The sequence below is a fragment of the Lonchura striata genome, chromosome 2 (genome assembly GCF_050655825.1).
Source record: "Lonchura striata isolate lonStrDom1 chromosome 2, ASM5065582v1, whole genome shotgun sequence".
NCBI lineage: Eukaryota > Metazoa > Chordata > Aves > Passeriformes > Estrildidae > Lonchura > Lonchura striata.
The window spans coordinates 27,142,082-27,160,130 of record NC_140704.1 but is presented as its reverse complement, the minus strand read 5'-3'; the positions used below and the strand labels follow the sequence as shown (position 1 = coordinate 27,160,130).

The 18,049-nt window shown below is 39.2% G+C and overlaps 1 protein-coding gene across 1 annotated transcript in view; it reads right to left on the bottom strand.

The window, feature by feature from the left end:
• Positions 1-8,158, bottom strand: part of PHF14 (PHD finger protein 14) — a 162,339-nt gene extending 154,181 nt beyond the window's left edge. Inside the window, exons 1-4 of the mRNA XM_021538343.4 lie at positions 8,150-8,158; positions 6,343-6,484; positions 5,267-5,515; positions 4,224-4,334 (exon numbers count right to left, since the gene is read on the bottom strand). Of these exons, the coding sequence (XP_021394018.2) occupies positions 4,224-4,334; positions 5,267-5,515; positions 6,343-6,484; positions 8,150-8,158 (511 nt within the window). The remainder of the gene's footprint in view (positions 1-4,223; positions 4,335-5,266; positions 5,516-6,342; positions 6,485-8,149) is intronic.
• Between the last annotated feature and the right edge of the window lie 9,891 nt (positions 8,159-18,049).

The following is an 18,049-nucleotide window of genomic DNA, read 5'->3' as shown; positions in this document are numbered from 1 at the left end:
TAAAACTAAAGATTGCCAATTTTGACTTGAATCATTAGGAAGTGCCTCATTTACAAAGTTAGGACACTGATGAAATTTTGTGCCCTAGCAATTGCTTGTCAGCAAACACCTGGAATAACAGAAATCCCAGTGTTTACAACAAAAATAGAAGTTGAAAATCTTGTCTGCGACTCCAAAGTTTTACTTGGGGTGGCAGACATCTGTATAGACAGAAGTTTTACCTGGGATGAAGATACTCTAAAAGAACATAATGCTGGTTATTTTCCATTTTCTCAATTAGAAAAAGTCCTTGTGAATTCCAGTTTCAGTAACTACATATTAATATGGAAATATATGATAACTTACTAATGATTAACTAGCCAATATTCTTTTACCTTCCCTGTCTACTGAAACAACTTTATCCTTGCCTAACATTTAAGTCTAGTCCAAAAAACCAAATATATTTGCTTCTGCATCAAGATTTCAGTACTGTCAAACACTACAGTATTTTGATCCTTCATGAACGCTTCTTTATATTACAATATTCTGCACAGGAAAGCAAAAGTGTAATCTCCATTGTGCTAAGAGGAAACAAGTTACATAAAGATAATAATATTTGCAACTTTTTATTTCTAAATCAGGACACAGGTTTTTAAGAATAGATAATATATGCATTTATGTAGATCATTACATGTTTTAAACAGATCTTCTGCTGACTTCAACTACAAGAATAGTACATAATATATATGTATGTCAGGCTTCACACTCAACACCAAAAAAAAAAAAAAGAATGTATGTGAAAATATGAGTCAACAAGACTAGCAGCAGAAGTAGTGACAGGAATGAGTTCTTCAAAGGCAGCATTCAGTTATTTTCTCCTTAGCTACCCTGCGACAGGAACCAGTCCTTACATTCACACATGATACTTGTGCAGGGACCACTACATTCCTCTGTGGGATTTCAATTTCAGTACGTGCGCTGACAAAACTGACTTAGTTCAGCAACGAGAGAGAAGAAAAGTGGAAAATTCTTGCTTTGGAGTCCTGCTGGGAATTACTCTAAATCTGTACTCTGGTTTCTGACATCAGTGTATCTCCAGCTGCTCCCATTGCAGAGTAAAACCTTAACATAAGGATTCCCAAAGCATGCTTTAGTTAAGTTAAAAGCAAACCTTCAAATAACTGATCTGTATTGTGAAAGACACTATTAAAAGCCCTAAGTTGAGTATATTACAGCACCATCATTTCAAGTCACATGTTTGTACACTCTGACTCCAAAGGGAGAGTTTTTTTGATTGATCTCACATTAAGATTACATATGACAGTCTTTCTCATGGAATATTTTTTTCAAGATGTTTAACAAAAGCCAGAAGAATATAGTACTTTAGAATATGGCATCACTAATACAAACAGAAGAGCCATTAAAAATTACTTTGTTCAGCATAAACATAATGAAAATTCCAGAAGCTTGAAAACTATTTACATTAAGTTTACAAGAATGCAACAGTTCTAAAATCAATTTTTATAGAGATGCCAGAACATTGAGATCTGTTAAGCAGAAAAGGCCAACTGACTGCTGGGATGACCTAAATCCAAAAGAAAAGAAATTAATTACACTGAAAGTAAAAGTCCACATTGCCTGTGGATTTTTTGGTGGAAACAGAGGTTAGATGATTTAAAATATTTTTTTATAATGAAAAAATGTACCAAGGTGCCAGGACTCTGAAAATAAAAATTCAGAAATCCCAGCTGCTTCCTAAAGGACTTAATAGCAACTTCTTAAATACTTACTGAACTGCATATTCCCAGAAATCTGACAAAACAATGAAGGTAAGATCCCATATATTTGCACAGCATCATCTACTAGTAAATACCACTGGAGATCCTAAAGGTCACACATATAGACACAACACAGTCATCAGGAAGAAAACAACTTCAGAATTCTTTTGACTCCATATTTAAATAATCCTTTAGCCTAATTTTCTATTTTGTTTTGTTATTTTAAACACCTATACGTGCAGTTGTGAACGAAATAAGCATAAGTCATGGAGCTTTGGAATTACCATCCTAGAATTTGTGCTCATACTCAATGCAAACTGGTTCTTACTTCTGACACACTTACTTCCTTTTGTAAGCAAACGATACCAATGTCATTTTGAATTCAAGCAAATACTAAATACTGATTTGCAACAGACTGCTCATGGAGAGTCCTATATATGTCTGTGTGTGTATGTGTGTATAAGAAAATCCTTTTATTTAATCAATTCTTCCAGCCAAAATGAAATGGACTAAGTGCAAACAAATTGTACAGTAACAGCTCCATTTTAAACCAGCAGAGATGTTCTGATTCAGATTTCCTGCAACTACTCATTTAAACTTGTATTACATGTAAGAAACTCTTATTTGTAATAACTTTCTATTCCCCAACTTCTCCAAACCCTCACAAATTTTTTCCACGCTGAAAATCTTCATATAAAGTATAAGATGTCAAATTCTCTTGCTGTTTCAAAGTGCTATTAAACAGAACATTAATTTCTCCTACAAATGATAGATATAAGTTTGGAAATGCTAAAACAACACTTCCTGAGATATAGGAACACAAAAAGCAATTAGAAAATAACATTTTAAGTAGAACTTGGATTTTTCTGTATGCTTGTTTCAATTCAGTTGCATATTTAAAGGAAAATCCATTCAACTTGCTCAAAAATAAATTGATTTTGAAATACACTCAAGGCTAGATACTGACAAGCCCCCTTCTGGTATATACACAATGTCCCAAAAGTCAAAAAGTATAGCAATTACAAATGAATCTTCTGCATTCACAAAATGTTGAGTCAGAAAACTGTATTCATTATTTTTAATAAATTACTGTCTTTTGACCAACTAATATACTGCTTTGAATTATGTGCTCATCACCCATACTCCCTTTCCAATTCTCATCTTCCTTTAGATCTTGCCCACATTATTGTTCCAAAACAGGGAGATTTTCTTTGGTAATTAAAAATAATTTCCTTTTATGGCAAATTATATCCTTATTCAAAAGAAAGAATCAAAAAGCCTCAGAACACAATTAAAAGAGTAGATGAAACAAGCTTCCAAAGTCTTAAAATGAAATGATGACATCAGTTTTACTCTATTAAGCCACTGCAGCCTGCTCTATCAAAACAACCAAGGGAAATATGTCTAAGTCTAGGGGAAGGGGTTCTGAGGAGAACAAAACGAACCACCCACACCAGACAAGAAGTATTAGGGCATATTGTAACCCTGACACTGGTGAATTACTGTTAAGCATTTTTAAGTTCATCAATACAGAGGAACTTGCCAAAATGTTAAAGAAAAAGCCTTTAAATGGGAATATTTTTGCACAGTACATTCACACAAAACATACACCAGCATCTCCACTGCAGAATTAACAAAGTCAAGTTATTTGATAAGCTGTCATAATGCTTGCCTCACATCTTATATATCCTGCATCTTCTTGTTTATTTCCCTCAGCATACACCACAGAACATCCAATGTGCAGTTTATTGACCAACATGGTCCTATCCCTTCTTCTCCCTTCCTTCAATATACTTGAGTTTACTAACTTTATTTTGGCCATCTTGTCTATTTTTAGTTTCTGTGAATGTTCATTGCAGACATAGAATCTGCACATACAGAAAAGACTGCAAAGCAACAACACTCTGTATTGAGGACATTCCTCTAATATTAAATGTGTACACATTTCCATATATTTCTATCTGAATGGACACCTTAAGTTTGTCTATTGTAAAAAACAATGAAAACCAGAACAGATTGTCTTTCTGCTTTAGGTTTCTACTCACCAAGTAGAATTAACCTTGAGAAAAAGTCAAGTTCATAAGTCCAAAACAAACTATTATCCAGACTTGTCCAAAACAAAATGGCTTTAGATTCTTATTGCAATACTAAATACAGTGAATATTCCAAAAATGATTCCTACACTGAAGAACTCAAAAGCAATAAATACAGTTAAGGCAGTCTGCACAAAAGCTACTCAAATATTCCTACCAAAACTTGCTTCACACTCATGAGATTTCTGTTATAAAAAAATAATCACAACTGAAGTATAGAGTCCCAGTTATCCAATCAAGTTACTCCCTTCAAGAGGCTCCAAGTCCCAGCAGACTCACTACAACCATTCTGCCTCCTATAAAATATTAAATGAGCAACGATAAACCAAAAATTAGATAATTCTGAACCGAGGAGATGAGAAAGCATATTTACCTGAAGCATCTCCAACTTTAAAATCACTGTCATCAGAGCTATCATAATCTAAAGCTTCCAGCAGCGAAGCTGCCAAAGGCTTCACCTGTCTCCTCTTCGAACTGCGGTCCACTGCAGGGAGAAAAACAGTGCTGTTACTGGCCGGCATAAAGAGAACTCAGCATCGCTAAGGGCATTTAAATTGCAAGGCGGCACGGGCGTGACACACGGGGGCAGTCCCGAGAGCAGCCGGCAGATGCAGCGCGCCGGGGTCCGGGGACAGCCGCTCCCACAGGTGAGGCAGCACGGGTCCGCCCTGCCGGCGGAGCGCTGGTGCTCCCTGCAGGCGCCGGGACCCGCGCGGCCCCGGCCGGACTGCCCCGGCCCCGGCCGGACTGCCCCGGCCCCGGCACGGCTGTCCCGGCACGGCTGCCCCGGCCCCGGCACGGCTGCCCCGGCCCCGGCAGGACTGCCCCGGCCCCGGCACGGCTGTCCCGGCACGGCTGCCCCGACCCCGGCACGGCTGCCCCGGCCCCGGCAGGACTGCCCCGGCCCCGGCAGGACTGCCCCGGCCCCGGCACGGCTGCCCCGGCCCTGGCACGGTTGTCCCGGCCCCGGCACGGCTGCCCCGGCCCCGGCACGGCTGCCCCGGCCCCGGCAGGACTGCCCCGGCCCCGGCAGGACTGCCCCGGCCCCGGCAGGACTGCCCCGGCCCCGGCACGGCTGCCCCGGCCCTGGCACGGTTGTCCCGGCCCCGGCACGGCTGCCCCGGCCCCGGCACGGCTGCCCCGGCCCCGGCAGGACTGCCCCGGCCCCGGCACGGCTGCCCCGGCCCCGGCACGGCTGCGCGGGCGCTGGGGCCGCCAGGCGCCCCGAGCAGCCCGCATCCCCGAGGAGGCGCCTCGGCGCGATCCGCCAGGCACCAGACGCAGGGGGACGCGCAGCCGGGACCGTGAGACGCCCGAGGGACGGCGATGCGCCCGCTCCCTCGGGGCGGGGGCGCTCCGCGGGCACAGCGGCACCCCCGCGGAACAGGGCCGGCAGAACCGCTGCGGATCACTTACTAAAGCCTGCGCGGGTGGGCGGCGGGCGGGCGGGGGCCCTCGGGTGCAGCGCCGCCGAGCCCCGGGCCCCTTCCCCAGACAATGGGCACGGCGGCGACCCGGATGCAGACCCGCGCCCGCCGCGCCGCCGCCCCGCCGCGCAGGCGCCGCCCGGGCGCGTGCGCACGGCGAGGCAAGCCGGGGAGCGGCGCTGCCCGCGGCGCTGCGCGGCCTGTCGCACCGCAGAACCGCTCGTTCTCACCGTTGTGCCTGTAAAAAAACAGCTCTAAAAAACACTCGGGCACTTTTCCATTTCCCCATGTGGAAAACGAAAAAGCTGTACAAAGTTGTTCTCGTTTAACCCCGGCTCGAAGAGCTGAGTTTCTCGTGGGCTCTATTGCATAGTCAAGCTCATTCCTGCACTTTTGAAGAGCAGCAATCCATTGCATAGGGAAGAAAAAAAAAAAACTTTAGGAAGCTCTGCTCAAGGCCAGGTTGGATGGGGCACTGAGCACCTGGTCTGTTTGAAGGTGTCCTAGCCCACGGCTGGAACTAGGTGACCTTCAATGTGCCTTCAACCCCAAACCATTCTGTGATTCTGTGACAACAGAAATCTCAGGGTTTCTTGTTTGACCACATCACATGAGTCTGGGAGCTCAAAAGCACAAAACCTAATAGTGAGATGGACAGCAGCACTGGGCCATTGCCTTTGCAAGAGTCCCAGCTTTGCCTTGGTTGCAGGGTTGTCCCTGGCCCCTGCACGCACACGGGTTTTCCAGAGCTCCCTTTGCTTCTCCCTCCCACACCAAAATGAGCCACCTGCACAAAAGTTTTTAAAGAACTGATCCTCTGGCACGCAGGTATGACTTTATGAGCTTGAGGACCAAGAATAGTACTAAGGAAACCTTCCAACAGGATTGTAAGGGTTTTAAAATTGGAAAATGTGTGTTTGTGAGAAACGACTTCTCACTTTTTAAAATTTTAAAGGTTTAACAAAAAATACAACAAAAAGACTAAATAAGGAAAAATTACAGCATTGGGAGGCCCTGTGACTCTCAGATACATGCTATTCAAAATGGATGCTCCGCCTTTTATACCTCTAGCCCCTCCAAAAGACTTGTCAGCCGACTCCTTCCTTGCCATGTAGTGGTGGAGATCTTTGTTACATCTTGATTGGAGGTCAGGTATTACTATAGGAACAAGCCAGTCCTCCCCAAATGCCTGACTACCAAAGCCATCCTGTGATAACAATGCAAGGGGAAAAGACATACTAAATTTACATAACTATATATCTACAAAACTTCTCTTAACATACATATAATGTTCACATCTTAATTGTGAAAACAAATTATCTCATCACTCACCTATAACATGTTTCATGATGGATAAATGTAGGGCCAAACTCATTCTGTGGCTGTAGGGAAAATCATGCTATGAAAAGTCAATGTCCATAAAGGAGACACAGGAGTCCTGCAACTTTATTCAAATAAAGGGAGAGTCCACTGGGTCACACCAGCCTGCAGGATTTCCTCTCAGGGTTTCAGAGGGCACAGCCTCCTTTTATCCTGAACACCCCACTGCATGTTGCCCTGTTCCTTTCCCCATTGGCTGAGGTACTAGGGAGGTACAGCCTTCCTGAACCGCCTTCCACATATTCCCCCCTTGAACCTGTCATTTTACCCCAAAGTTCAGAACTTCGGGCTTGTGCAGACCCACTTCTCTGTTTCAGGAGTCAAACTGGGCTCTGTAACAAACCTGCTGCCCAAAAGTCAGAAACTCCCACCTGTCTGTTCCAGGAGCCAAGTTGGCTGGGCTCTGTGAAAAATGAGTATTTTATGATTGGCTTTTCGCAAATATTACAATGAATATTATATGTGTAATGTTAGAAAGTTATGCTGTATTAATTTTCTTGAGTGGTGTGTTAAATATAGTTTTAGGTTATAACGTAATGTTAAAATAGAAACTCTGTAATGTAAGATTTTTTTTACTAGCTCAAGAAAGGGATGAGATAATCAAGAAACTCTTTGCACAGAGATAACAGTGACAGGACACAAAGAGTTACAGCCTCCTTATTGGAAAAGACAAAAATTCTTCCACCTTCTCTCCATCTTTATGGAACCACCAGGATTAAGGGGAAGAAGTTGACAAAAACAAGAAAAGTTCTTAATTCGCAAGGAATTTATGCATCATGGATGAGATATATGAATATGCAACAGGCTGTTGTTTTTAAGGGTTATTCCTTTGTTCACAAGGCATGTTTTTGGCAGCTTAGTGCCCAAAAACATATGGATGTCTGTAATTCTTTGCTTTTTATTGTCTTGTAATTGTCCTAACTCTAACTTTTTATTACTCTAATTGTATTACTATTTTTATAACCATTTTATTATTATTAAACTTTTAAAAATTCTAAGAACAAGTGATTGGTGTTTTTCACAGCTCCATAACAAATCTGTGCTTGAAGTTAATAGAGACATTAAAACCCATTTCAAAGACGTTAACACCCATACCTTCACCTATGGAATTGTTTGTAAAGACGTTAGCACACATATTCCCTATCACGGTGAAGAGTGGAGGGGACATAAAGTTTGGCAAGTATATGTTCTGTGGCCAGAGCCTGGGCTACATTTAGCATAGTGCTGCATGTACCAGAGCCAAAACTCCTCCTGGCATTGCAAAGATGGGTAGCTTGTTGGTGGTATATAAGTTTTTAAATATAACACAGAGATGGGTGGTTAGTATATGATATAATTATGCAGCTGAAATACTTTCAACAATAATTTTCTCTGTTTCTGATTTTGAGTATTTTGGAAGGAATTGGAAGAATTTTGGAAGAAAATTCCAAAGGTAATTGTGAGTTCTGTTTTAATTCTGGGCGTGAATTTCCTGTGTTTTATAGTGTCTTACCACATCCATAGCTGATGTGTTTACACTGCTCCTGTTTCCTTCATCAATTCTTTGGCTATCCAGGAGGTGTGGCTGCAAAGTGAATTCTTTTCCTGGATCTGATTTTGCCAGGCCTACCCAAATATGCTATTGGCCCATGAACGCTAGTGTTTTCTTCCAAACTCTGATCAGCTTCCCTGTACCCTGAGGAGTGGCATATGTGAGTTTTTCATTCCCTGGGCATTTTTTTTTTCCTTTTGACTGGCAATCCCTATCCTAGCATTTCCCTTCACACACTATTTCAGTCTTAAAAAGACAAGTAGCAGGGCTCAGATCCTTTCATTGAGACTCTGCAGATCCATGATAACATGTGCAGCAGTGCGTTCTGCTGAACCTCCTCCCTGCCAATGGACAAGCCCCTGCTCTTGTCCCCTACACAGTGATTGGCAGGACAGCCCAAATCACATATAACAGGAAAGAACAGTAAAAAGAACTGCCTCCAAATTTGGCCCAGATAGAAGCTCAGGCTGAGCAGTGTAGACAGCTTCGATGAATGAGAGCTTTCAGCACGGGCAGTGGGAGAGGAGCATCCTGTAGAACAATGGAGGGATTTGTGAATCCTTTAAATAAGAATGTCAAAGCAGATGTATGGACTGTCTGACTTTCAGTTCAGTCCTCTGGGACAGGCTGCAATGCTAGAATTATTCCAGTCTCTATAGACATATTTCTGGCAGGAATAGGTGATCACACAAAATTAATTAATGACTGCCTGCCCCTGCTCCTTATTAGCACCTCACATTCCTCAACTGCTCCTTCCTCCTTTCCTCTTTTGTACTCTATCCCATGACTCAAACCCACTCAGCCCTTCTGTTACTTTTTCTCCTCCAAAATATTATTCCCCTCTCCTTTTTTTCCCTCTCCAAAGGCACATTCACACTTTCATTTCTGAAAATAACATGCACGCACTGCACTCTTTGTTATCTCCTGTAGTCAGCTTGCATACTTGCCCTTATTCCTCAACAGGAAAAAAACCCCACATCAATAAAATGAAAAGAACTGTGAAGTGCATAAAATTTATTCAGTTTCTGTAACGTTCTGGGCACTGCAGAGATAGGGCTTACCAACAAATGTAGTAATTAGAAGTAAGTAAAACATAGAGCACAGAAATTAAGTAGAACTACCACTTTATCTTTTGTTCATCATTCTTTGGAAGATTATAGCTATTAAAACATCTATTAAAAGGTAATTCCCCCTTTGTAGATGCTAGTAGAGTCAGATTACTTCCAGTAAGGGAAAAAGAAGGGAGAATTCATGCTCCCAATGAAAGAAACATTCAGAATGTCTGATCTTATTTCTGCAAGGCCTTTGTCAAGTCTCAGCAGAAAACCACAGATGTTGAAATGTTCACTTGCCTTTTTGGTGGAAGAAATGTGGTATTACTGGCATACTGCTGGGAGCTGAGCACTGTACTGACATTGCTATATCCATTAAATGGATTTTAAGTGTTGTCAGTTTAGCACCCTCAAGTACTAGCCTCATGCACATACAAAAAAAAATCTTAAAAGGTAATTTTTAGTGGAAAACTGTAAAGAGCTGAAATAGTATATCTAGTATGAAAATGTCATGGGAGCTCCATCACTAACATAATACTTAGAAAAATGCCTAGATTTCAGTATTTCAGGTCATGTCAAACACATTAGGTCTTTGAATTATCTCAGCATTCTAGTGGTTTTCTTCAGGCTGAGCCTTCAGTGTGCAGCTTGTTGCAAGAGTAGGTGTCTGAATCTCCATTTCAGTGCTGCTGTTCAACTGCTGAAGAAGGAAAGAAAACAATATCTTCTGCATGCACTTTTGCCTTAAGAAAAAAGGAATCTTTGTTGTGGCTCAATAAAGACCATTTTAGAAGGACTTACATAATAGCAAGTCAACAGAAAATACAGTCACATTCAAATAAATTATTCTTAGTTTAATGAAATTTGTGAATTTGCAAAGGAAAAAGTGCAGTATTTTCCTCAAGTATTGAATAAACTCAAGAGTAAGTCTGTTTTTAACTTATCTGCCAACTGTAAATGGAGAATAATAGAATGAAATCTTGTATCTATTTTTTTTTTCCTTTCAGTGAGCAGACAGTTAAAGCCATGACCTACCTGTCTGAATCCAAATGGCAGACTCTTTTTTTGTCTGTCCAAACATCACCATGCCTAGTATGGAGACTGACCTCTTCAAATATCTTTCCAAAGAGAAATCTTACAGCTTTTACGCTTTAACTGTGCCATTACAGCAAACTCTTTCAGTGATCTCTTTTGTCTAGTATAATATGGTAAAATATAAAGAGGAAAAGACTGAATCAGATGTTCTTGCTTTTTAAATTACAAAGGGGAGACAATTCGGTATGAACAGTCTCTGAACAATAAGACTTTGAAATAAAGTGCAGACTGCTACGAGGACTACTTCAAACACTGCCAGAAAAAGTTCCCATCAGACATTGAGAAATTTCTTGCATTCCTAAGAAATGCTCAGCCTCAGTCAATTAATTATGGGGGGTTTTTGATTACATGGTACAAATGTTGTAAAAGAGGAAATGTGAAAAAAAAAACAGTAAAAACCAACAGTATGTATCTTCAGTAGAAGGGCTTTCTGAACTATACAGATATATTTCATACATATTCCCACCATTACCCTGGCTGTATATACCTACCTACTTAGCCTCTATGAGCCACCCCATCACCTCATACCCATACAGAGGACATCATCCTCAACTCAAACCTCACTGCAGATTTTGCCACTGAAGCCATGCCTGACACATTCAATGTAAAACATACCTCACATGCCGCTTTCCTATCTGCCCATTCAGCTAAAATTCTTGTCTAGGCTCATCTCCCTTCTCAATTCCATCAATCTGTTCTTTCTCTGGTTTTCAAAAATGCAGCTCTGATGTTGCCATATCTATTGTAATGATTCTCCTCAGCTTCTACCATGTTCCTTTTCCATGTTTATCCTTCTGGTGAATTTGCCTCTGCTACATCTGTCAAAAAAAAAAACATCTTGAATTTGATTTCAGTACATTTCACAGATTACTCTGCCATTTCTTCATAGGAGATGAAATTTGCCATACAAATTTTTTTAACACAATATATTGGCCTCTACTTTGCTGTTGAAATTTCTGGGCTTTCTTCTAGTCATTCTTCATACTTAAAATGTATTAAATGTAAATACCTGCAAACTGGCTTCATTTTTCCTCACAAATACCACACCATGCTCCTTAACAATTTTGTACAAATGAATGTTGTGTCTCATGTTGTCCCATAGTTTATTTGTACAGCTGTTATACAAATGTAGCAGTATAGAAAGTATATGCTGCTACAGCTGTCTCAGTTTCTGGTTCTTGTTCTATGTGTGTATTACCAAAACATTTGGCGCAGACTTAGTATTTGAATTATTGTATAGTTTTTCTGTTTATGATTTATATCAGACGTGGCAGAATTTTGAATCATGAATAAAGCTCCCAGACATAAAAACCACAAGAGGAATATTAATAATTTTATCATGTGACTTTCAGACAATGAGCTCATCCAGTAAGCCATGTTCTTTTTGTTTTAAAAATACATATAATTTGGGACACTGTATAAAGAAACTAGAATACTAAACAACAACAAAGTGTTATGAAAATTTTAGATTGTACAGGTGTTTTTATTGTTCAGATTTAGGTATATCTAGCCTAAGTGTACAGCCAGAGAAAAGTAGGAACAGAGCAAATATATATGATATTATGCAATAATTTCTCAACTTCCAGTTATTTTCTATGTTGTGAGTTTCTTGATCCTTTTGTAGTTTGTCCATTTAGTAGTCTCTAATGGGTCTTTCTTCCAAGAATTTGTCCATTCTCCCTTGTAACCCATGTAGAGTTCTTTAATACCTCAATATTATTACAAAGAATTCCACACATCTACTACCTTCTGTATGAAAAAATTGTTTTGTTTGCTTTGATCCTAGCTCATGTTCTACTATACCTCTCAAGTAATCTCTTTCCCAAGCTAAAGAATCCCAGCCAACACAGTCAATTCTGGGTCTAAGATAGACTTCACTTCCTCCAATGCGTCTTGTTTTCCTTCAATGAACTTTTCCCATCTATATTGACAGCCTTTTGATAGTGAGAGAAGAGCACTCCATGGAATGCAGGCAAATACTGTGTTTATTCAGTTTAATAAAAATGTTTTCTCTTTTGTTCTCTAGTTTTTGTTCTCTATTTCTTCCATGTGATTTTTAAGATTCTTTTTCCTTGGGTCATGAAGGGAACATTGACTGCATGGAAATAACACTTCCATAAAACTATCACGATCCCAAGGTCTTGCTCCTAAGTCAAAGCAGCAAATTCAGAGTTCATCATTTTATATGTAAAGCTAGGATTTCTTGTCTTCAGAAGCATAATTTTCTTTACATTATCTATCCTGCATTTCATTTTCTTTGTCCTTCTCTCTATTGAATTTCATCTGCTGTTTTATTTACTGTCCAGTCAAGTAAGAACTTACACCATTAGTAGTTGAACCACTTTATATCTGAACTCTAAGAATTTTTGTGATAGTACTGGTTTCTATGTATTTTATCAGACCATTTAATAATTTTTAAAATTATTTTATCCAGCCATTTTCACAATAACTTCAAATTCAGACAGACTGTCCACAGAGCCCTCTCTCCCCAGAGGACTGCACTTTAGCATGGGAACATCTTCATTTCTTTTTCATAAAAAATACTGATGGAGAAATTAATCTAAGTACATTTCATACAAATTATCTTCTGGGGCAATGAATGCTGGCTTTTTATTCTGTTTCAAATATATCTTACTAATTTTGATGCTTTTATCTTCTTGATTCTCAAATTCTTTTTCCATTCTGACAAAGTGATCATATTTTGACATTTAATAAATTAAAGCTTATGATTCTTTTAATTTTATTGTTTTAAATACAATTGGAAGGATTCCATTCCCAACATGCTGTCATAGAAATCTGAGTCTTTAGCTTCCTTGTTTGCTTAAATGTTCTTCCCTTTTGTCAGTAGTACTAGCTGACCAGAGCCCCTTAAACCTTCCCAGCAGATCTTAGGAGCCTTTGCAGACTCCCAAAGGGTGTTTACCAGCTGGTAGTCACTGTGCAAACCTGAAAGTCTCATGGGATCCCAAACCTCGCTATCCATAAGTGCCATGACGGACCCTTTTGCCAATACAACTTTTCTTTTTCTCACTGTTGGAGAGAGAAATTTCATGCAATACAAGTAAAAAAAAAATGTAATTCCGTTTTTTTTTTTAATAATCAAGACTTACTCCCTCTTAACAAGATATGAAAAATGTGAACATAAGCCAGTGATTCCCACTGATTTCAGTGGGCTCTGGCTCAGGCTTTTAATGACGCTGACTGATACACTTTTTCCAGATGTAGTCTTTCATCCATCAAACCATTCTGTTGTTCTGAGGAAATCTGGGATGTAAAGAACATCTGCCACAATGAACATAAAAAGCACAGACCTGCTGTTACTAATGGGAAGTATTCTAAGGGCTTGGATTAAAAAAAAAAGTTAATTAATTTTACAAGAATAATTACTTTGAATGTGAGTGCCAATGGCCCTTCTCACATAAAGCTTTTCCAATATAATCTTGTTTTGGTCTTGCTGAGGACAAAAAAATGCTTCAGTTGTTCTGAAAAAAATCTTTGTGAATTGCTATACAATAAATTCTACTGAAGGGGTTTCTATAGCTTCCTTTTAAATTCTATTTACTTATTATCTGTAAACAAAGAAGCTGATTGGCTTGGATTTGTATGATAAATTATAATGAAACAATAAACCCTCTAAGCAATCAAGAAAGGAAATAACTACTTTTAATGTCCTCTGTTAAAATGTAATTGTGACATTTAGGAATCAATTTGCTGCTTTTTCTAATATTCATTATATCACTCATTAACACAATGTTTAGCAAACACAGAAGATGTCTTTTACTATAACATTTTTAGCATCTAATCTCTTTTTAATCTGTTTTTTCCAAATTATGTAGGTCTTTTTTCTTGAAAATTTGTATTTTAAGAATTTGACCTGATTTAAGATCCAATTTATTGCAGAAGAAAAGACAATCAGTTATGCTAGAATTCCCCTTCATCTAGACATATATACAGTTTCCTTCATCTTTTAAAAAGGAAAAGCAATCGCCAAGACATGTCTTTGTTAAGGTTCCCTGCTGGCAGCATATGGCAAAGTCACTGGCACCTTGCCTGGAAAACGCAGCAAGAACCAATAGATCTGATCTCATTCTGGGGCTGGAGAGAAAATAGATTACCGTGAAGGCCACTACTACGGCATGCAACCATCACTTGCTTGGCAAGAAGCACAGGTTCCTGAAAAAAGATCTGGGAAGGTGAAAGAGAAAGAGATTTTACACTCCTAAGTGATGGCAGAGCCCCTAGAACAGTCCATGCTAGAGCAGTACCTTCAGGAGTCTCTATGTAATTCTGTTTTATTTGCTACTGTGAAATACAACTCTCAAGGTGTAAATGTTTAAGAAATAATAGCATACAAATGCATACAAATGTTGAAGAAGTAATACTCTAATAAAAATAGCAACAATTTTATTATAAATAATAATATTTTTACAGGTTGGTCTTAAGTTTTAATGGAGAACTGTGACAAAATCCTGCAGCTGCAGAACTCCTGAAAATAACTCCAGATTTTCTTCCATACTATCATATTGCTTGAACCAGACATTAAGAGTGATAACCCATTTGATGTAAAAAATAGACTTATTTTTTCTTATTTGAAATTAGGTTGGCAGTATGCAGTTTTCAAGGGTTTACTGGTATTGAATGGAGGGGCAATCTACTGTAATTGTGATGGTTTATAAAGCAGAAATCCTGAAGAGACTTGAACATGTCCACTGTCAAAGTTGGACAAGACTTCAAGTGATAATAATCTACTCCATTCTTCCATGAAGATGCTTTTATGCTAAATATTCTATATCAAAGATCATTTTTATGCTTATACATATTTAGTAACCGTGACAATTATAGGGAATGGAATTGATTTCCAGATTGCTTTAATTATTTCTCAGACTTGAGAAATGCTATAAAAATTAAAATAGAAAGGTTCTTTTCAATTATACTGCCCTGATTAATACTTTTTTTTTTAATGGCAATGTCCAGCCACAAATATGTTTTCATAGTCCTAATGATGGCAGGGTGCAGTTTCATATGAAGTCTGCCATCTTCCATTCTTACAACACGACCCCATTGCCCCTTCCATTCATTTATATCAAATTTTGCAATTATCAAACTATATACTGAGCCAGTTTCTGATTTGACAGAAACCTACCCTACCAAGAAGCCCTGTGGTTCTAAGACCAAGTGATCCAGTGCAAGCCAGAGGCAGGGACACGGGGAGGGAGAGCGGGAAGCAGCCATGAGTGCCCAGCTGGAGAGCAACCTATGTCAGATCCAGCGACACAGCTGCTGGCAGCTCCATGGGCTGACCAGTTGGGCCTGGAGTGAGACAACACTACCCCATCACCCCTTCCCATTCACTGCTCCTGCATGCTTTCTGCAATGACATCCTTTACACTTGAAATTAGCACTGACCTGGAATTGGTCCAGAAAGAACCTTTTTGTTCATCTCTTTTACACAGCCTTATGTGAACTAGTGCTGAAACATGAGCACCTAAAGTCAAAAGATGGATAAAACTATTTCCAAGTAGCACTTTCAGTTTACTGTGAATTAAAACAACTGTGCTACTTTGGCCTAAGCGATTCATTACATCCTTTACTGTTCCATCTAGTAAAAGCATACATGTCTGTGTTCTCACAGTTATTTATTTGTATTCTCTGACTCAAGGTGGCTATAAAGAAAAATGATTTGTGGAATCCACAATTCAGAGTCTTTTCTGTTGCTCTTCAAATGATTCTTCTTTCTCTTCCAGATTCTGCAGTCATGAAACTGTATACCAGCAAATCAATCTAAAAAAATACAACCTTGAAAATCATTCTACCTCCCCTTCCAAATCAAATAGGAGAGCAGAGAGGTAGAGACATAGAGCAAAAATTCCTCCTGTAAAATGCAATGTGGATTAATTCTTTTAAGACTCATTGCACTGGAATTTTCTGATTTTAAAATCACAAGTTATTTCAATTTGGCCAACTTTTAATGAAAGCATGTTTTGCACAACAAATATACTGAATTCTGCTGGTGTCAGTGCTTGGCACCAGTCAATGGTGGATGATGCTGAACTGTCACCATCAGTTTATCATCCTACTGCAAGACTTTCATACCTCCTCTCTGTGAGTTCTCACAGGCAGCCCCTCACAGCACTGATTCCTTTTCTCTTCCTTCCACACAACCTCCTGACCCTTCCTCACCCAAGCAGCATACACAACCCCTCACACCAACCACCTAATCAACTCTTTTATAACACCCATCCTTACTGGACACAGCTGAGACCTATTAAAGGCAAGGCTGTTCCTAGTCTTTGGTAATTAGTACAGCTGCAACTCCTCAGGGGCAAGATTGCCTTCAGCACTATCTGTATTCTACAATCCATCCTCCCACAAAATTCAAGTTTGACTAGACAGATTGTTCTTGTAAGGACTTATTTATTTTAGTTTTAAACATCTCCAGACTGGCCTCTTGCAGGGTTTTTTGTTTTGTTTTGTTTTGTTTTTTTTTTAAATTAGTAATGATTCTGCTGTGAAGAGGTTGTGTAAATATATCCCTATATTTTTGACAAGGTTATTACTTTTTTTTCAGAGCTCCAGTATTTTAAATTATGCTTGCAGAATACATCAGTTTTAAAATTTATTAATTTAATCTCCATCTGTTCTGCATTCCACAGAGAAAAGACAGCGAGTATTGGGTGCTTGAATACTTCAGGAGTACTAGATGTGTTTGTTAAGAAAACTTTCACATAAGTGATACGGTTCTGCTTATGTCTCCTTAAATAGCATTGCAGCCTGAAAGATGTGTTTCTTTAGGGCAAGCCCCAAAGTGGAAAAACTGATGGGCAAAGACAGCATCAATGGAGTAACATCTCAAAGTATACAAGCTATTAAGTTTGTCAGACAAATAGGTTAGTGAGAGACAGGAGTCAACAGTTTTGGACCACATATGTTTTGAAACCAGCAAGTAAACAAAGAAAATATTCTGTTGTCTTTAATCTGATTTCTTGTGTAATGTAAGGAGAAAACAGCCTTTCATAGAAAAAAAAGAAAGTATGCCATGAAACTCCTTTTCAGTTAAATATGCTAACTCTTATGTTCTGCCACTTCCCAAAGAAAAATTTTGATGTCTTAGTACATATAAGAAGAAATATCAAGAGATACTGTAGTTTTTCCCTTCACATAATTTTTATTTCAGTCAGGAGTCTGCTGTTCAAACAAAATAAATTCCTGCTTAGAAGTCTGATTACAGTTATATATTTCATGCAATCACACAATGTGAATCGTACAGATATGCTGTATACATTATTCAAAGGAGAAGGATGAGCTCAGTCCTACATCAAAGCATGTTATTATCCTTTTCCCATAAATATAATAACATAATTTCTTACATTAAATGAAGCTGTGTTTAAAGAAAGGATAGCATAGGAACACTACTTCTCAATAAGTGTTACATCACACAATTTTTAACCAAGTAGTAGTTTCAAAAAAGAGTAAGTAAAACTCAAGAATAACCAGAACAATTACTTTCATGCACTTTTTGATAAAGCTTTTGTGATTTATTAAGGAGAGATATTGGGATACTTTGTATTCTTAAGACCAGAACACTGAGTTTTATACTAATCCAGACAAAAGCATAGACAAAAAATGTCATTCTTCAAAATGTTTGGATGCAGCACTTTAGTCTGCATCCAGGCTGAAACATGGTCTATCTCCCTTCTCCCAGACAGAGAGAGTA